Raw genomic sequence first — 21,320 nt, forward strand, 5'->3', positions numbered from 1 at the left:
AGAAAGATGCTCCGTAGCATCCTGAGCCTGCCTGAATTGGGGGAAGCTACGAGATAGTTAAGTGTAGGGCTCACTAATCCTGCACTCCGGGGAAACTCCCACTGGAAACCGAGAGTTAGGCAAAAGGAGAGAAGCCGAGAAAGCTCATAGCCGGGATTAAATATGTGCATAAAAATGCTAGGAGACTTATTTTTAACCAGTTCTTCGCATTCTGATGCGCACACTCTTTGGACAACCTAGTTTTGAGGGATTGGTTCCGGAGAGCCGAGGTTTGTAAACACAGGTAGCTGTAGCTATACATGACGGCTCGATCTTTAAAATGGCAGCGAAGGAGCAACAAGGAGCCTCGAATTTAGAAAACAAGCAGGCGAGTCCTCGTGCATTGTTCCTTAGAGCCGAGTAATTCCTTGCAAGTCATCACAAAATAACGTTTTAAGTAATCCACCTCCATTCGTGCGACTGCAAATGGAGCAGCCACCGTGACTATTTTTTGTACGATACCTTTGAGTCGCTTCTGCAGGGTGACCAGTACACGCTTCCTTCTTGCTGCTCACAGTCGCTTTACCTGAAGATAAAAAGGGAGATAAAAATGTCACAGGCACATAGAAAATTCCAATCAACCGGGGGAAAACAGTTCAACTCTGTAGTCTGGATATCTCCCAGAAAAGATTCCACCCTATAATCTCCCCTCAATCCCTTCCTAGCCTCCTTTTGTTCGCTCATCTGCGTGTCCCTTTAAGTTTGTAGGTAAACAAGCGCGGTCTGTTTTCGATCACATTTGTATGCTCTGGGTGGAGAAAGCCCTGCTCCTGGACCTGATTCTTCAGCCTTTACTCTTTGAATTCAGGGTTTTTTTACTCTTGTGTGGAAGGGCTGCGAGAACCGAGCCCCGTTTTATTGTGTAACAGTTTTAACAGGTGTGGGTTGGTTTTTTTGTTTGTTTTTACTTTTTTTTTTTCGACTGTAATCAGTTATCTGGGCACTGTGCCAAGACTCTAGTGAGTATAAATGTAAATGTACAGATAGACATAGACATCTGAGAATGGGGAAAGAGTACCCTGTATCATAATCAGTTCCCACTTACAGCTATTGATTTCAGTGTAGGGCGGTGGATTCGGTTTCTAGGCTGGGAGTGGAAGGAAGTTTGCAGCTTACTGCACAGTAGGCATGTTTGAGCTCATTTCCCTGGTGCTAAAATGAATGCCTATGCCAGCCAAACCCAAATAACATGGTAGGTTTGCAATGAAATTTGGACGCTTCCTTTTACTGCTGATAGAACCTCAAGTTACTGTAACATTTCCCCCTCACTTAACTGGACACCCGGGTAATAATTTATCCACCTTTCACTGAGAGATCATCTCTATCAGGACTTCCTCAAAATCTCCAGCTGAGACAATTATTCAAAACTGTGGCGAAGAAAGTTTCGAGAAGACTTCTTAAAGATCGAATGTGAAACATGTTAATAGATCGAGAACGTTTAATTTAAATATACATGGCCATTTGATTTTTTTTTCAGTTTAATACCCACTCTTTCTCTCCTTTTGCTAAGTAAGGCTAATCGCTGGGGTTTAATTATGAATTAGAAATGAACTCGACCATGCCTCGCTGGCTCCCCCGCTATAGGAGAAAGGGTTCCTGACGAAAGCGGAACTTACAAATCAGAAAAGAGCAAGTCCTTGAGTGCATTGGAAATCTGAGCCTCCGGAGCCAGAGACGCTTTGCTGCCTCTTGAAAAACAGGCAGGGCTAAGAGAGAAACTTTACCAGCTCCTAAGGGAAAGGGGCTTTGAGTATCAGCTGGCTCTGGGCGCAAGTTTCATCCAAATCAATACCAAGAAGGGACTGACTCTGAGCCTCTGCCCGTGGGATTGGGCTTCAAGCTGCTCAGCAAGCAGGAAAGCCGGTTCTTTTCCCCCTGGGAAGAAGAGTGGACTTGGGTGCCATGATGGCCAGCTACCAGGACCCCGAGGAGGACCCCGTAGCCCTGATGGCTCATGACACCAACGCCAGCAAGGAGGCCGAGCGAGCCAAGGACGAGCTGAGTCCGGAGAAGGGGGCCGAGAAGCCGGACCCCTCTCAGAAGCCCCCCTACTCCTACGTGGCTCTGATCGCCATGGCCATCCGGGAGAGCGCGGAGAAGCGGCTCACGCTGTCCGGCATCTACCAGTACATCATCAGCAAGTTCCCCTTCTACGAGAAGAACAAGAAGGGCTGGCAGAACAGCATCCGCCACAACCTGAGCCTCAACGAGTGCTTCATCAAGGTGCCCCGCGAGGGGGGCGGCGAGCGCAAGGGCAACTACTGGACGCTGGACCCGGCCTGCGAGGACATGTTCGAGAAGGGCAACTACCGGCGGCGGCGGAGGATGAAGAGGCCCTTCAGGCCGCCCCCGACCCACTTCCAGCCGGGCAAGACCCTCTTCAGCAGCGACAGCTACGGCTACCTCTCCCCGCCCAAGTACCTGCAGTCCGGCTTCATGAACAACTCGTGGCCGCTGGCCCAGCCGCCCGCGCCCATGCCCTACGCCTCCTGCCAGCTGGCCGGCGGCAACGTCAGCCCCGTCAACGTGAAAGGACTGTCGGCCCCGGCGTCCTACGGCCCCTACTCCCGGGTGCAGGGCATGGCCCTGCCGGGCATGGTGAACTCCTACAACGGCATGAGCCACCACCACCACCACCCGCAGCAGCTCAGCCCCGCCAGCCCCGCGCCGCCTGCCGCCCCGGCCCCCAACGGAGCCGGCCTCCAGTTCGCCTGCGCCCGCCAGCCCGCCGAGCTCTCCATGATGCACTGTTCCTATTGGGACCACGACAGCAAACACAGCGCCTTGCACTCCCGGATAGACATCTAGAGACCCCCGCCCTCCTGTCTGTCTGTCTCTTGTTTCTCCTCTGTAGTGGCGGATTTGTCTAAGGTGCTCTCTGTGCCAAAAATGGGCACAGCGGGAAAATGTAAGCCCTGCTCCGCGTTTGGTTGAAGTCAGTGTAAGTGTTGAACTTTAAAAACCCTCTAGCTGCAGCGAGAGATCTGTGTGATCCTGTTTGAGTGCAAGGTTATCAAGCGATGGCCGGTTTGTCTGATTTATAACAAGGGGGGTGGGGGAGAGACTGACTTTTTTTTTTAAAAAAAAGCATGCCATTAAAAATATACAGTTTTGTCCTCAAACAAAACTGTATGCTCCACTTTGTAAATTGGCACTATTTTTGGGGGCGTTCAGGAAAGTAAACTGAGGGGGGAAATAGAAAAACCACCGATTCGATCTCCGCTAATTGTAGATTTGTTGCTGGGACAGGCCTATCCGCTGGGTATCACAGGACTTGTATAGTCTGGAAAGAATTGCACTTCTTCAAAGTTCTGTCCTTCTGTCAAAATAGTACTTACTTGGGGACTGTTTTTAAAGCAGAACACATGCCTACATTTCATAGCAATGCTGTTGATATTTGAAACAAACAAAAAATAACAAGAGTAACTTGTGAAATATGCCGGCAGTGATATAGATATATGTATATTAAAGTAGAAAATGTCCTGTGAGGTCTTAAGAGTAATTTTATGCAGGTCTAAAATAATATTTTGAAATTATAAGAAAAAAGACGGTTTCCTATAATAATTGGGATTTTTTTCCAAGCGCATTATTATTATTATTAAATAAAAGTTAAATTTTATCTTCATATTTTGACCAAAAACCTCCTGGCCCCAAATGGAATCTTTGGTAGGTTCTGCGTTTAACTGCTCAGCATCTTTCTTACAAAGTTTTGGTCCTCCGACTTTAAATAGATTAATGTGAAAAACATAGATGTTTATAAATATTGGGGCCAGTTCATAGCGATTTTATAAATGTTTATGTAAGCTGATAGATACTATGGCATAGTACCATTTTTGGGACCAACTTTTCTAGAGTAAACTAGCACTTTTATTGTATTTTCTAGCATTGTAAAGACTCCAATAAAATTTTTTTCTTTCTTTTAATATTGTTTTATTTTCCTTCAGTCCTGCGTGCTCCACTGCTGATATGCAAATTCATTGAGAGATTCAGTGCAAAATATTTAATTGGCTTGAATAGTTGCAGAGATTCCTAACATTCTAATATAAAATGCAAAAATTGGGATGTGATCAGATATAGCATAGTGTATAAAAATACCCGTCTAGATAGACGTGTGTGTAGAGTAGATACAGTTTATATGCAGATTACCCACGCTTGATATTTTTATTCCAAGTCTAAGTAATTGAAATGTTCTCAGCAGCCAAAACTTAATAATTCTGTTTTTAAAATAAACTGAAGGCAGTCTTTCTTTTCGTTTTTGTCATGCAGAAATATTAAACTTTAGTCTCTTTCCTATATCCAGAATCCGATCCTGCACTCCTAACGCAGACAAAACTCCACCTAAAGTTTTTTAGCTTCATTTGGAGTTTTGTCTGAGTAATGATTGCCAGATCCGGCCTTAAAGGGTATTATGTTTTCACAAAGACAGTCATTTTGAACCACTCCAAATTATCTACCAGAACAGAGTAACAATTGCTTTGATTTCACTGCTCTTCTGCGATCATATTTGCAGAGGTAGATAATACGGATTTCATGTTCTCTTTTGCAGCTGTGGTAATGTAGGGAATAAACAGCTGTGCTATTTGGATTAAACCAATAACAAGTTCGAACCCCAGTTTGACTCCTTCCTCTTCTGCTAAAGGTACCAATTCCATAAAGGAAAACTACACTGCTTGCATAACTGATAAACATAACAATTCAAAAAGCCATTAAATTATTCTGGAGACGTGTCAGAATTGTTTTGTTATTGGAAGGTACTTGGAAAGCATATCCTCTTTAAAATACTGTGCATTCTTTACATGCCCGCTGTTTGTTGTGACTTAGAAAGCATCTAAACAGCAATTCAGTAATGCAAATAATATTATCTGCTGTGGCAGCTGCATTACTCAAAATGTTATAAGGTGGCAGTGCATCCTTTTTTGTAACCCCAGGCATCCGAATTTTATTTGTCCTCGCAACCTGACTCTATAGTATTTACTCTACGATGTTGGTGGTTATGTTAGCAGCTGTTTCTGGGCCTTGACTTTGCTTTAAAATCTGTCTGTACTTGCTGGTGACAGACACCTTCCTTGGTTATACAATATATTCTTGAGAGTTAAATGGAGACTGAGCAAAGAAATTCTTGAGCAGGATAAAGTTACTTCCCATCGATTTCTAATTAATGAAGGACCATGAATGCATAGTGCAGTGAAGTTATAGGAAGTTAGTTTTGTCATTGTTTTATTAGATCTGTTATTCCTACCGGTAGTAATGGGGTCCCTCCCTCTCTCCCCTTTCCAATTTAATGGGATCTCCTTAGCAAGAAAGGAATAATGTAGATAGGTAAATCAGGGCGACTGAAAAGTGTCCTTAACCTGGCTTGTTTGTGTTAGTGACTATCCTCATTTTAAAACCTACAGTTTGTTTTTAAAATCTAGGTGTTTTCAAAACCCTCTCCTTTCTTGATCGGGGAAAAAAAAAACAAAAAAAACAACCCAACCCCGACTGAAAGTTTGACTGCACGCAGAAATGCTGTAATAATCCTTATACTAAACAAGTCAGGGTTAAATTATAAGAGATTCCTATAATTAGATACAATTTCACAACAGAACATACGTATAAATTATTATTTTATTATATGTGTGCAATTTTAAACTAGTGAGGCTTGGAGTGTGACAAATTATGCAGGTATGTCCCAAAACTACATTATTGGGGACCGAGCTAGAAGAAAGCCTAGCACCGACTGAAATTTCAGCAACAAAATAAGAGGGCTGACATATGCCGAAGTTCCCAATTCCTGAGTTCTGTTTAGCCTACTCGTGGCTTGCTAACACGTAGCATTGCTTTGAATGGCATTTCTGACTCCTGCAACGGTGTCCAAAAGAGACACTCTGATTACAAGGGCTTCCTAATCTTCCTTAAAATCAGTCCTGTGATGCGGTTTCCTCTCTGTGTAATGCCCTTCCATTTTGTCCATGGGCCTTTGCAGACTCTGCGGGGGGATAAATATGCAGCTCTTAATACAGAAACAGAGCTTTTCCTTTATTTTCAGAAAACTTTGCTTCCACCTAAAATAAACCCCTTGATAACATTCCACTGTCAGGCGTTCAGAGGGTAGTTTCCCCTGTCAGCAAAGACTGGCAGTCTACCATTATTAACAATGTCTCTTACAAAATAACGCTCGCCCCTGCATCCGAGATCTGTTATCAGATGCACAGGAAGAGGCCAGCCCTGCATTCTTGACGCATCCAAACCTCAATGCCCAAAGAAGCCTCGATATAGACGGCACACGCACAGCGTATGTGCAACTGTAAATTCCTGTGGTTTTGGTGCTCCTCGTGTGTGTGGAGAAATCAAGATGAATAAAATCTGCAGAGGCCTGAGTATCTGAATAGTATCTCGTTGAATGCTTCATTTGATAGATTACTGCTTATATCCAAGCCTACCCTTTTCTTGTTTGTGGCAGAGTAATGGCTGCGAAGCCTTGCCAATGAAATGTTTTTAGGATTAAGCAACCACCTGCACGGTTTTAGTCCCAAATTAGGCCAAAGGATGCCTCAAGCTAGGAAAGTCCTTGCAGTCATCTTGAATATAGCATATTATGTGGTGGGATAACACACACACACACACACACGAAGAAAAAAGGTGGTGGGGGGAATATCCTTTGGTGTAACTTCACTGATGTCAATTGGCCCAGGAACAATGAAGGGGGTATTAGGGAATACTTGTAAGGGTTGGAACAAATTGTAGCCAATATTCTATGCTTCCGATCTCTTTAAAATGACACTGACCTTGATCTAAAAATGAGATTTACATCCTTCATTCATCAGCTTTTTCTCTTTCAAAGTGGCCTTCACTAAAATGCCTTTTCATCTTGTAAAATGCACACAAGTCACCTTCGTTGGGGACTAAAAATTCCGCCATAACCAAATTTTATTTGGTAGTATATTCCGGACACACTCTTATTACGGTGAAATTTCTAACCCAGATGCTCTGCCTATCGCTGCTGGGGCTGGGACTGGATTAGTAGATTAGGTGCTTGATCCTGCTCTTCTCACTCAAACTAAACTCGCTTTGCCGCCAAGGGGAGCTCAGCCTGGCGAGCGACTGCAGAATCAGGCCCACGTTTCATAATGCATTGTGAGACCGTCTGCTTTCATCCCATTTATTTTTGTTCGAGCCTTTTCACTTTTGACAGAGGGGGAAAAGGGACCATTAAAATCGCCGTAGAGGAAATATTATTTAGTGCATAAGCACGTCTGAATGTTTTCATTACACTCTGTGCAGCCTTTACCATAGTGTCTTCATTTGCCATAGTGTGTTCAATTTACCTTTAGTGGGCCCGATCCAACGCCTATTGAAGTCAGTAGGAGACTTTTCTTCTGAGCTCCCTGGGCTTTAGATCGTGCCGTCGATTTTTAAGTTGCAGAGGCTCTTTTTGTTTCTTTTTGTTTTGACCTAATGTAAGTTTTCACTCCAGTGGTTGCAGATAGCAGCCCCCCGTATTTTATCACAGCTGAGGACAAAATATTATAACAAATACGGATGAGAGGAGAGTTTGAAAAAGCTCCATTTCTTTACGGGTAGGAGCGTAGATTTACTGAGTCGGTAGTGAAATATTGTAAGTGGCCGGCCTAGGTACTCAGGAAACTACTGTAAGTACATAGATGGGTGAAGTTTCATGGGCTCTTCCTAGGACTGCACTGTAGGAAAATCAGGATGCAAATCTGGAGGGAAAAAAGGAAACGAAGCAAAGTGTTGTCTGTGTCTCTTACAGGTCCCCGGGGGTTAACGTGGACGGTATAGATCCGGACAGTAGCGCTGGCTGTCACTGTGTTTGTGTCTCTCTCTGTCACACACACAGATATGTGCATTTGCAACATACCTAAGATGTATTAACTGTCCCTTTCCTTCTCGAGGCTGCATTTGTTTAGAGCTTAATCTGAAGGTGAAGTGAGTGTTCGCCGTAGTTTCCTCTGTGGATTTAAAGGACCTGATCCAAAGCCCATTGAAGCCAATGGAAAGTCTCGCCTTTGACTTGGATGGGTTTTGGATCAGTCTCCTAACGCGGGAGAGTTTATTACTCTCAGCAAAACACAAGGTATCTCTGATTTCCGCCTATTTATTGTTTGTTTGAGCTCTACGTTTTGTAAGCAGATTTCTACAAATTAATCAGAATAACGATGGCACATTATTAAATTATAAATTATTAAAACTGTAGTTGGGTGATGTGTAAAAGACCTAGACATCGCATTTTAATATTTTGTTCTTCTTTTTTAATGTCTTAGTTTTTCCTCATGCAATTGGAAGTATTTTTGTGGGGACGGATCTAGATTTTATCGACAAAATGACGTAGTAAACCGTTACAAAAATATCGAAATAAAGGGGAATATCATAATTCGATTACTTCTTCTAGAAGAAGAAAAACTGGCTAGGAATAGATGAATTATTACTGGCTGAAGCAGCAGCTGAAGGGCATTGTCATGCCAGATACGGATAAAATCTGGGTCAGGTGATTTCATGATTATTCATGCTGTTTTTCATGTATCGTTATTATAGAATATTAATGTGTCAGTATCTTCTTTTTGCCCCACGCTAGTGGCCAGATCCTGGCTTCAATTTGGACCCAGGTCCTCCGCATCTCTTTTGAAGAGTTCTGCTTTTAAAGCTGCTGATAGGGTATGGCTAGGTATTATGGTGGTGAGATCGTTTTAACTAACCAGTGCAGTGGCTTTGCATAGATTTCATTTACTGTTGTGAGCGGGAGACGCTAGATGGATAAGGAGCTGGTCGTGGAACATCTATAATTAGTCTTTCGTAAGCCAAATAACGGATAGCCAGGAGGTATTCCACCAAAATACCCTAATGAGAATCTGTTGGATTATCACGTGAGGTTTTTTGTTTTACTTACTCACGCTAGTCCTAACCTAACGTGTTAATACTGTAGAGCAGGTTAGGGTCGGATAACTGCAAAACTAGCTTCAGTAATCGCAAGACAAAACAGTCCAAGGCATAGATAGCTTAGTACAGTACATTAATGTTAGGTTTCAGAGTAGCAGCCGTGTTAGTCTGTATCTGCAAAAGAAATAAATTTGTTAGTCTCTAAGGTGCCACAAGTACTCCTTTTCTTTTTACATTAATGTTGTGCGTGTTGTTTTAAAATACCCAGCTTCTGCTGAGCCCTGAAATCAAGCATTGGATTGAAAATCCGAAAATCCATCAATCCTGTTTGTTTGCTTGCTTGTTCATTGAACTATGAGAGATGCAATAAAAATGCTTGGTATTACACCAACTGCTCTTTGGCCCATTCAGCTGGCCCTAATCAGTCCTTGATCGATATTTTAAATATTGAATGATTGTTTCCTTTGAAATGTCGATACGATTTTCAATTTTAAAGTAAACCCGAAATGTGTATTCCAATAAGAACTTTTATAACTAAAATGTGTATTTAATATAAGAAGGTCTGAGTTCTTATATTAAACCCTGAAATATTAGAAACCAGAGTTTTACACGAGAGAATCTTTTGTGGTAGTTTTCTTCCAAGATTACCTATCTAAAATGATGACAGATGATTAAAAATATCACTGTACAAGATATAACATATGCTGGCGTTTTTCTCATTAAATACAGAACGGTGAATACTACTAACGTTGTGATCTAGCACAGCCGCGCATAGCAGAGAGGTGTTCACGCTTGCTTCTGTAAAGGTGGTTTGTGCCCTTCTTTAAAAACAGTGTATTCAAAGTCTGGCTTTAAATGTGACTGTATTGAGTCCCTCCTCTCTGTAGCTGGTCAAAGGCTCAGCGTCAGAATTGTTATTATTTTAAGATTTGCAAGAACTTTTTTTTTTTTTCATTTCAGAAGTGAGCAAAGCGTTCGATTCTGCAGTCCTTACTCGGGCAGGTTTCCCATTAACACCGAGATTTTGCCTCGGTAAAAACCTGCAGAGTCGGTTCCCAGAAAAGGGAATATTCCATGATAGGGAGGGGAGGCGTTTTGTGACTCTCAAAACAAGGGGGCTTTCCTTTTGTGTGCTTGTTTTTGTTTCCCTGAAATTGGAAGCACAACATGCAGCCTGGGTGCTTCTGGTATTTATAAAGAAATACCTGAAGCTGCCCAAAAGTTGAAAACCTATCTTGCATGGCCTTTGTCATAGTCAGATAGGGTTAAGCACGTGCGCATTCCTACATAAAGCTCTTAATGAAGAATACAAGCCTTGCTGTGTGTATCGGAGTCAGTGTCACAAAGGACTGGAAGGGAATGCATATCTGGTCCCCAAATATGGACCAGTAAAGCAGCTATTTTGCTTTGTAGTGTGTGGGTATTCAATTGACTTAGCTTGGTTCTGATCTACTGGGTTCATGTTCTATATGAGACACCTTTCAAAAATATATCCTCTGGTTCAGCCAGAATTCACGCTCATGATGCAGGAATCACTGTGTGCATTTCTTTGGCCCGTGTTCTGCAGTAGGTCAGGCTAGAAAGCTAGATGATCATACTGGTTCCTTCGGGCCCTAAAATCTATTAACTTTTCCCCAAATGTGTAATTACCTGAGACAGCTGGAGCTATCCTGGCTTCGGGGAAGTCTATTTTTGTTTGTTTGTTTCTCTTTTTAAACTACTGTAAAAAAGGGAATTAAATACAAAAAAAAAAAAAAAAAAAAACCTACATGTAAGTGGCTGAGACATGAAGAAAAAACAAAAAGCCAGGAAATTCTAAGTTAAGCCTGACACGATGTCCTTTTGTCCTTTTGCTCCCCCCACCGCCAAGGGGGTTAAATAAGGATGGAGTGTCAGCCTTAACTGTGAATTTCCTGATTTGTGTGTGGTTTGTAGTACATCATCATCCTCACTCCAGCGTCTTTGTGTTTAATGTATATGCAGTTCTGGCCAAGAATCCTTCAGATGCCAGTGAATGTCCCATCTGTAACGTATTTAGATACTTGATAGCTGATACAGTATCTGGAGGAGATGTTACACGTTAGACTTAAAACAATCTTTCCTGCTATTTTTAAATTACTGAGCTAATTATTCCCACCTTTGGAAGCTATTTGTGCAGAAGTTTGTTTTTACACTTAATTACATCTCTCTCCGCCGCCCTCAGTAGAATCTGATCAGCTGCAGTTTCTCAGTCCCCAAACTCGATTCTAACAAAAATAGGTTCCGATCGGCTTATGGCTAAAGGATGGAGTCTGCCTCCTAATACCGCTTTCGCTCTGAGTCACTTCGAATTTACAGTAAACCCATTTCCACTCCCAGCTCTAAGATTCTTGTGGGAATTTACATGCTGCCATTCCTGGTACAGGTTGTTTTCATTATCATTGTCTATATTTTATAAACAGAGGTCGCAACTGAAAGTAAACATTTTCAGTTTATTAAATAATTCACCGTGTTACAGTTCACTGCGACAGTGCCCCCTTTCCCTTTTGCTTATCACAACCCTTAATTTAAATGCCAGCAGTATTTAAATGTAAATCTTCGCGGGACAAATTAAACCTAGGGGACATGTTTAAGGTGAGCCCCACGTTTGCAAATTTTCGGAACCGTGAATTATTATTGTAACGCTTTTTTTTTTTTTTCAAAACAAGGTAGGAGAAAATGTACTACAGGACTAATAGATCGCCCAGATATCGAGGTTGTCTGATAGAGGGCTGGAAACAATGTACACACATATCACACTGGGGCATCAGGGCTTTGTGCACTATGAAAACGGGAGTGCTGGCGTGGGGGTTAGTCACGCAAGGAAATAACACTCAAGCTTTCCTGTGAAGGGCAGAGTGCGAGAAAGGAAAAGCTGTAATTCCCGTTTGAACCTTTTTCTTGACGGTGGTTAATAAAACAAAGCGAGCCACCAGTCAAAACTGAGTAAACAACGGGAAAAAATACAATCCGCTTTGGGGAAGGCGGCGAGGTCTTTCTGGGGTGTTCACCTATCTGACTAACCTGGTTAGTATTGTAGATCTGATCCTCTTTACTTGAACTCTTCAGTTAAGAGCAGATAGATCCCTGCAGTCTTTACTCAGGCAAAACGCCCACTGACGACCAGTACTAATGTGCAGCTTTGTCTGTGATTTCTAACAGACCTGCCAACCTATGATCCATTTTCAGCAAGGGAAATGTTCCGAGGTAAAATATCGTAAAAACATACGAAGTTGCCCGGTTTTAAAGCTCCGCATGACCAGAACGTTATTTTCAAATAAATCCTGTTCCCCCTAGTCACTAGCAAAAATTCCCACTGACTTCAATGGGAACAGGATTCTTTATGAGCAGCAGACCCCTATCTAAATATAATTTGGTGCAAGGACTGTGTTGAGGTTTCTGGGTAGGAAGCTAGAAGCTTTAGAAGATCTGAAAAGGAAAATTGGATTTTGCTCTCGATCTGTTTAACTCTGAACCTGAAGCTTCTTTCTACTAAATAGAGAGTAACTGAGTCCCCCTGCAGACTAGAAAGCCCATCCTGCTGTCCTTGCTCAGGCATGGCTCCCACTGCAGTCTCTGTCTGTCATTTCAGGGAATGACACTTCACCCTGGGTAGCGTTAGCTTCCAAGATCCGATGTTGTTGTTTGACCACATATGTTTGTAATGACCAGATACTTGTTTTGTAGCAAGCAATTAACTATGACGTTAGACACGTGTGCAACGGTGTTTTGTAAACAGCCGTGCTCCTTGAGTGGTGCCTTTGATTTTAACATTCGTTTGTCAGGCTGCAATCCCTGCCAAATCCGAACTCGACAGGACTAGAGTCGCGACTGAGTTCATATTTTAAAAATCAAGTCTCATTTTTGCACCAATCATCAGTGGAAATCCAAATGGACTGCATGCACTTCAGGGAGTCAATGGGAGTTCTGACTGCCTGGGAACTGCAGAATCGGATCCTTGCTTCTCTGGAAAACAACTTGTTAGAAGACTGAGTAATCATTTAAAATATTGAACCAGATGTCACCATTCTCTCTCTCTCTCTCTCTCTCTCACACACACACACACACACACACAATTTCTGTCTACATTCTGATCACAAGCTCTGGACCGCTAGGGTAGTCAGATCACAGATGGATTGTTAAAGCAATTGATTATGAGTTTGTAGCATTAAAAGGTGAACGTTTTCAAAGTAGACTGTGACAGCAAGGGAGACCCGGAGGTGGTTCCTAAGGAATCTCAGCCTTTGCTGATCTGTGTAGCATTCAAACGATATGAAATAATTTATTTTCTCCACCCCAGCTTGGCCAATGCATATAAATATCTTTGCTTCTTAACGAAGGGTCTGAATCTCTCATAGGACACACGAACCCCAAATTCGCTCTGAAGTCAAAGGGGAGTTTGTCCTATGGGAGGATTGGGCCCTGACGACTCGATCCTGGGAGGTGCTGAGCACCCCTCAGTTCAGGGCAGTGCATCCAAGGATCGTGCCCCAAATGTCTGAGCCTGCAACTTTGTACTCAATTGAGTAATCCTAATTCAGGCGAGTAGCCCCATGGAAGTCAATAGGAGACTGATGGAATTGCTCGTTTGAGTGAGGATTAAGATGTTGTAGGATCAGCACCTCTATGTGGAAAAAATCAAGAAGGATTGGGGGCAGGGAGAGATCTTAGCTCATGATTACCTGCTGACACATTGGCGTTATGTTTTTGCCATCAGTGACTCAGTGCTCCGGTGGGTGCATCCGAAATTGAATTTACTAATAACTTCAGGCTGTAGTATTTAGATCGGATTCTGTGGGAGGAGGGTTGAGGGAATGACAGCAAGTCGCACTTTATTGATAGTGTAGGCAGATGCAGGTGTGGTTTGGAAAAGCCCGGCTCGGGGCCTGATCCTGCTTTCGGCATATTATTCCTGCCTAGATCCAGCACCCCGGCTTCTTGAAGGTCTGGGCTGGCTGCAGCAGCTGCACAGAAATCTCTGTTCCTTCGTCTCTTTGGCCTCCCTACCTGACCTGAAAACAGTTGAGGGATTTGATCCTTTAGTTCACCCCCACGGTGATCCATCCTCTGTTTAAATCTGATTTAATGCTCTAAATAGCCTTTACAAATATAATTAATTGAGGAAACCTCTCTCATCAACAGCCAGTGGAGATTTTTTTTTAAACTGTTGTATAAGGACTTTTAATACACTGTTACATAAACGTAGGCGATTGAGGAGACGTTTGGCAGTTTCTGAAGAACTTCCTTGTGGTAACAATACAAACGAAGGCTTTGAGCCTCCAGTTATTACTCAGGCAAACCAGTGGGAACGGAAGCAGGCCCATTGACTTCAATAGGATTTTTGTTTGAGCAGGATCGGGAGCAAACCGCATATTTTAGGTTATTCGAGCTCTTGCAGCGTTTCTCCACCCTCCTAGATGTGGCAGCTTTGGATCAATCTTGCAAGCCTTACTAATGTGAGTATATCTTATAGCGAAGTCATACTCGATTAAAGATGGTTTAGATATGCAAAAGTTGCAGGATCGGGGCGTTTAGGACTACATCATAAATCCTGAAATTTCCCCCTCATATTAATCTGACAGTAACTCCCGATTGGTTCATTTTGATTTGATGTCACAACTAAATTAAGGGAATGGCTGACAAATCGCTTGCACAGTATGTCAATTTTTCCCCCTTACTGCAAGGGACTGATATTTAAGAAATGAAGTGAACTTCTGTGCAAACATGCAAGCCATTCAACTAGTATTTTGACAAATATAAATAAGGCTGGTGACTTACAGTCTTGTAGCCAGAAAAAGAAGGATTTATTCTCCCAGCTATTCAGTGCACCGTGCGGGATCTGACCTTCTCTTACACACAGAATTTGTCTCGGTTTAAAAATTACACCCCAGAGTCCAGTCTCGCTGTTCCAGCCAAGGCAAACTGCCATTGAAACCAGGAGAAGTTTTGCCTGGATGAAGCTGCAGGATTTTACCCTTGCTATCATTTGCTCTAAATCGTCTCTGAAAATCCAGCAGCCTTTCACTCCGCTCTTCCGTTAGCTGCAGGTCTCTGTGTGTGAGAACATCAGAGCGTTTCTATTTTGGTTGCTTTCTGGGCTCTTACTCTGTGTAACGTCAATACTGCCCTCTACCCGCAACAAACAGCATTTGCACGCAGAATATAACGGCGTGGGTGGGGGGTGTGTGCGTGGGTGGGGACGTGAACCAACATCGTGAGTATGATGCATACTGCATTGAGTATCACAGTGTCAAAACGGGAGCAGATGCTACACTGATGACTTACGTGTGGACTGGGGAATGAATTGCTTATATGGCAACCCCCCACCCCAGGTACAGCACTATTCTCTTCCTCAATTGTTGTCACAGCATTGTTGTCTACCTGTGTGGAGTTGTGCAGTTCAGGGCTCAGCAGGAATATGCTCATAGCTGCAGTCACGTCCTCTTCTAGGGGAGGATGAACAAAGAAGGCACAAAGCCCGAATCAAGGTGCTTCATATTTTACCTTGCCCCGCCTCCCCCGCCCCCCCCCCCCCCTTTCCTTGGCTCACGTTGCTGTGTTATCCAGCCTGATTCCTGGCATTCTTGTCCATGTTTTAAGCGGTGAAGAAGTCATTTCCAGTCCCATGGTCCGAGTTTCACCCTGAACTTATTGAAAAGAGAGTGTGGGGTCAGTTCTGTTTATTATCCAACCAATTAAAACAGGAAAATATGCAAAGCCCTTCATTCAGAGAGATCCGGCCATTGTTATGTCGAAAATCAGAGATTTTTTTTTTCTGAAACAAAAAATACATTTGTTACTTTTGAAAAGTGTGTGTGTGTGTGAGAGAGAGAGAGAGAGTTGTGCGTGTGTGTTTGTTTATTCTCTCTCTCTCTCTCTCTCTCTCTCTCTCTCAAATAATGCCTCAATTTACCTAAAAGCCGGGGCACGGTGGTAGAGAAATATTCCACATCTCTCCAGTTTTCAATTGCTCTATTTTTATTTTAACTCTTTTTGCGCCAAATCTGAGAATTAGATCCCCATTCGCCACCCGTTTGTCACTTTCACATAACTCCCTTGCCCACGTCTCCTTTCCCCGCTGCAGAGGGAAAAAGCCAAACTTTCCGTGTCTTCGCTCTCGGCATTCACGTGTGCCTGACGCGCCGAGCCCCGTGGAGCTGTAACACGCTAGGGCTCTCCATAGCCTGGGGGCGCGGGGAGAGGAGCGCTCCACTCCCAGCTTGCCGTGGGCAATGTTTCCCTTTCCCTTAGTGCACCGTGATCCCTCATTTTTCACCCCCTCGGGTTCTGTGCTGCCTCCTGGTGAGTTTTTCTTTGTGGGGGTTCCCACTGGCCGGGTGGGCTTTCTCCTGCATAAGTACTAACGTGCTTTACAGCGCAGTTTTCAGTTAGAGCTAGTGACATCACATCAGCCTTCCCTTATTTAAAGCCTTGTGCCGTGTCAGATTGGTGACTTAGCTGTCTTTATAGGGAGTTGTTTTGGAAACCTGAAAACAGAACCCCCTCCTCCCCCAGCTCTGCTCTTTCTCCTTCCCCATCTGTTTTTAGGCAGAGGAGTAGAAAATAAATAACATTTTCTTTATTACCTTTAAAGAACAATCTCACAAAACAACAAACAGGGGTGGAGGGGGTTGACTAAACCCTGATTGTTCAAAGGCTCACTGCTCTCCCAGGAACAGTCCCATTGATTTCAGTTGGGTTACTACAGTAATGTGAGTTTAAGATTTTGGACTAGGATTTAGGCTCTCTAGGTTCAATTCCCAGCTCCACCCCAGAATTCCTGTGTGACTCTGGAAAGTCACTTAGGCCAAATTTTCAAAAGAGGTCTGAGCCAGATTTTCACCTGCTCAGAACCTGGAGTTGGAGCTAGATTTTTCAGAAAAGCTCAGTAGCCAACTTATACCCACTGTGCTAAATTCTCCGGAAAGCAAGGCCAGTACTTTCTGCTCCCAAATCTGTAAAATGGGGGTAATGTAATGCTTGCATCCTCCTGCCTTCCCTTTGTCTTGCCCATTCAGATGGCAAGCTCTTCAGGGCAGAGTTTGTCTCTTGCACATGTTTGCACAGCATTAAGCATTCTAGTCCTGGTTCAAGACTCTAGGTGCTACTGCACTATAAATATAAAAAGAATAATGATGGCATATGGAAAGGGTTTGATGCTAGAAATATTAGTGTGGACACATTCCTTTAATCTCCCCCTGTGCTAGCCATTCACTGGGGATTGGAACACACAAAAGCAGGCCAGCCAGAGAGAGGATGTCTTTAAGTAGCAATCACCAACACAGTTGCTCAGACTGACCTTATCAAATGAGTTTATTTTGATCCTTGAGCTGTACTGAAAACATTAGACCTGCTTCTTGTGATTGCTTATAGTGTATTGAATAACAGCCACCCGTCTGAAAAAGTGAAAAGAATTTTCAATAGGATTCCACAAAAATGACTCTGAGGCCTTATCTCCACAAAGCAGCAACACACACTACAGGGGTATAATTTCTAAAATGGACTAACATGTTGCAAATTAATTGGCCCAGGTATATCGTACTGGTGTGCACTAAAGGTTTCCTAGCATGCTTTAATGTAGTACTGTTTGAAACAGCAGTGTTAGAGCATACCAGGGAACCTTTAGTGCACACCAGCAGGGTCTATATGGACCAATTAATGTGCAACATGCTAGTGTGCTTTAGAAATCACACTCCAGCAGGGTACATTGCTGCAGTGCATAGATGAGCCTTGAATGTCATGATGGAAGATCAAATCAGAGACAGGAAAGCTGAGGCAATCAATGAGTTCTTACCATTTATTTGGATGGGTGTTTTATTAATTTCTTTTTTCAAGTTTAGAAACCTGATGTGTGTTTATTAGTCAGTCAGGATTAGGGAGGCTGGAAAGGAATTCATTCAAAATAAACTGCATACTGCCTCTAGTAGAATTTGGTTTTCAATAAACATTAGTATTTATGTGACTGTGGTTGAGGAACTTAAAAATCCCTTGTTAAACAGCATCATTTAGATGCCAAACCTCATTACGCTACAAGGAAGTTTTACCGTGTAAGTATTCTTCTGATTTGTGTATCTTTCAGAATGGACATTGTCTGGTGAGAAAGAGTTAAGACAAAAATAACATGAATGCACAGTGAAATGTAGCCACTGCCACATTTTCCTTTAGGCTGTCCAGCTCCAGGTGTACAAAGGATCCCTTTCAGGAAATCTCATTATTGGGATTTCACATGTAAGTTAATTTTATTTCTGCCTACAGACAGCTCTGAGCCTCTAACATGGGCCATCATCCTTGTGCTCTTAAGTGTCATGAAAAGTGCAAAGACGTGAGCCACAATTTGTTACATTAAATCAACACATACCCGGTTATGAAACCTGCAGTTGGACACACTTGTTAACCCTTGACTCCTGTGGGCTTTGGATCAGGGCAATGAGAAAGTTAAGTTTTTCCTTTTAGCATATGTTAGCTAGCTTCCCCTGATTTAGTGTGGTGTACATAGCTTCTCTGAACAGAGGAATATTTCAGATCCAGAAAACAAAATACTAATTGAGGGCAATTATAAAATAGTGAATAGAAATGGGATACTTTATTTCTCTCTTAAACAAAATATTTTTGTAAAGTAATGTAAGCTTAATTAAATTCAGGGAGTAAAGTGTTAATGGTGTAATGCAAGTTAAATAGTGCATGCTATACCAACCTTCATTTTGGCCTTGAGGAGCACTTTAATGACAATAGATGTTAACTCTTTGACAGCTGGCCAAGGGCAGGAAAGAAACAAGTAAAATGGTCTTACAGTTGAACCGTCTTTCAGGAGGGGCATTCACCATGGAGGAGGTCTTTCATAGCTATTAAGCTTAAAGGCACACAGTCAACCCAGTCAATTGCAAAAGTTAGTCTGAAGTATTTACAGGTATTACACATGCCCCAGAGTCCCCCTGCCAATATTTATTATGTTAGTTACATTTTCCTACTTTTACCAGGCTTTCTTGCCTCCTGTTGTTCTGAAAACAAACAACAGAGGACACTGGTATGTCAAACACAAAGTGATGTCAAATGCCCTAAATCAACAAGTTGAAAAACTAGAGACCAATAATTTGTCACTAATCTTAGGTAAAAAAAATCAGACAAAAGTGTGATTTTTTAAAAGTTAATCATGTCTCTTATCACACAAATTAATTCACCTTAGATAGGGTCAAAGAATACAAAAGGTGACATATATACATTTTGGGGAATAAACCTGACAAGTTTCCTCTGCTGTTCTTTGTGGTGTGTTGTTGGCTGTTGTTTGTGAGTATGTGGATGACTGCTGGTTCATTCATGAAAATGTTAATGAGTTTTAAAAGTTTCATGAACTGTAGCACAAATGATTATTCATCTGAAAATTCCTCCTACAAGTGCACTATTCATTATTTCCAGTTTAACTTTCTACTATTTCAAAATAAAACCTTGCAGCAAAGAGTTGTCTAGTTGTATCCACCTTTAACTTGTTTTTTTAATAATCATTCTTGCTATGTTTGCTAAAGAATATATGTGTTCAGAAAACAGTTTGCTGTTATTTCTTCTTTTCTTCTCAAGCCATACCACAGTGAAGCAGGAGGGCCATGCACTGATTGGGATCGGCAGCTGTACTTCCCATTAATATCAGTGGGGGATGCATGCCGCTGGCACTTTAATTTGTGTCATCATCATCACATATTTCCATAGCAACAATCTAGTGTCACCCATGTGAGATTAGAAGATCATAGCTGGATCCAGCAGAAGCAGAGCTTTGAGAGCAAAAGCTCTTGCTATAAATCCAAAGGGTATGCAGAAATTAACGAGCAAAGTAAATTACTCTAATGTTCCCTCCCTGCCAACAAATGTTCTTTCTCCATTTCCTAGTGTGCCTTTAAGATGCTCCACAAATTTTGAAAAGAAACAGAGGAAATATTGAAAGTATCTGATGAATTTATTGTTAATACAGTATCATCAAACATTTGTTTTCTTGCTGGCATAGCCTTTTCCCTTGTGCTCTAAATCTGATGTCCCACAAAACACTGCCTTTTCTTTTGTTTAATCTTGTTTGGGAAGCCTCCGATTTTGTGTTTTTTGATAAACCACTGTTCACTTCAGCCCAAATGAGTAAAGTGCTGGCTGGGACAGTCACAAGTTACCCTGAAATAGAAATGGGAACCACTTGTTTAAACATCGTAGAGTCCCAAGGCTCTATAAGCAATCACAGAAAGAGGCGGGGGGGGGGGCGGGGTTTTTTTTTTTTTGGAGCGAGAGGAGAGTAAGGGGATTATAGGGAAGAATGTCTGCTTGGGCTGCTACAAACACCATAAGATTTCATTTTATTTTTTTTCCCATTAGCTTTTCCATTCCTTGAGGAACAATTTTCAGTATCTGAATCAAAGAGCATTATTTCAATTTTGTTTTGTTTTATCTTAGCCTTTTTTCATGTTTTCATTTTAAAAGTGACAGATTTGGTAAAACCCTCAACTGTTTCCCATTAAGGGGGGAGAGTTCACCAGTGTGTCTTTCTGATGTTCCACATTACACATTGTAGAGTTTAAAGCAGGAAAACACACTAAGTAGTTACAGTTGGCTTGATGTGTAAAGTCCTTATTTCTTTATCATTCTGAGTTCTGGGGGAGGTATCAGAGAGAATATTCTGGAAAGGGATGAGCAGGTTTTGATTGCATATACTTACATCTTTAAGTCAATGGGCCAAATTTTGCTCTCATTTACCTGAAGTGTGTTAATTACATTTGATCCAACTGGTCCATTTTTGGAAAGGTCTAGCCCAGGGGTGGCCAACCTGAGCCTGAGAAGGAGCCAGAATTTACCAATGTACATTGCCAAAGAGCCACAGTAATACATCAGCAGCCCCCCATCAGCTCCCCCACGCCACTCCCAGTGCCTCCCCCTTCCTCCCCTCACCTCTGGATCAGCTGTTTCGTGGCATGCAAGAGGCTCTGGGGTGAGGAGGGGGAGGAGCAAGGGCATGGCACGCTCAGGGGAGGGAGCAGGAAGGAGAGGAGTGGGGGCTGGGCCTGTGGCAGAGGTTGAGCAGTGAGCACCCCCCCAGCACACTGGAAAGTTGGCACCTGTAGCTCCAGTCCCAGAGTCGGTGTCTATACAAGGAGCCACATATTTAACTTCTGAAGAGCCCCAGGTGGCTCCAGAGCCACAGGTCACCCCTGGCTAGCATATGAAAGGAAGATTTTCAAACTCTATACAGGCCCATACATTTTTGCCTTACATGGAACCTTCTGATAGCAAAGTTCTCTTCTTTGTGAAATAAAGTAGTAGTCAGATTTGCAGTTTGCAGTTTGCACACTATAATGCACTGAGGGTGAAATCCACTACTCTAGCATGTGTACTTCTGTATACACTTTACTGCAGTG

General features: G+C 42.6%; 1 protein-coding gene across 1 annotated transcript; it reads left to right on the forward strand.

Annotated features, from left to right (window-relative positions):
• The first annotated feature begins 501 nt into the window (after nt 1-501).
• Nucleotides 502-3,110, forward strand: FOXL2 (forkhead box L2). The gene has a single exon (XM_037908969.2). It carries the CDS (start codon nt 1,942-1,944, stop codon nt 2,845-2,847), a length of 906 nt encoding a protein of 301 aa, XP_037764897.1. The 5' UTR covers nt 502-1,941; the 3' UTR covers nt 2,848-3,110.
• Nucleotides 3,111-21,320: the final 18,210 nt, after the last annotated feature.

This window comes from Chelonia mydas, chromosome 9 (assembly GCF_015237465.2).
Source record: "Chelonia mydas isolate rCheMyd1 chromosome 9, rCheMyd1.pri.v2, whole genome shotgun sequence".
NCBI lineage: Eukaryota > Metazoa > Chordata > Testudines > Cheloniidae > Chelonia > Chelonia mydas.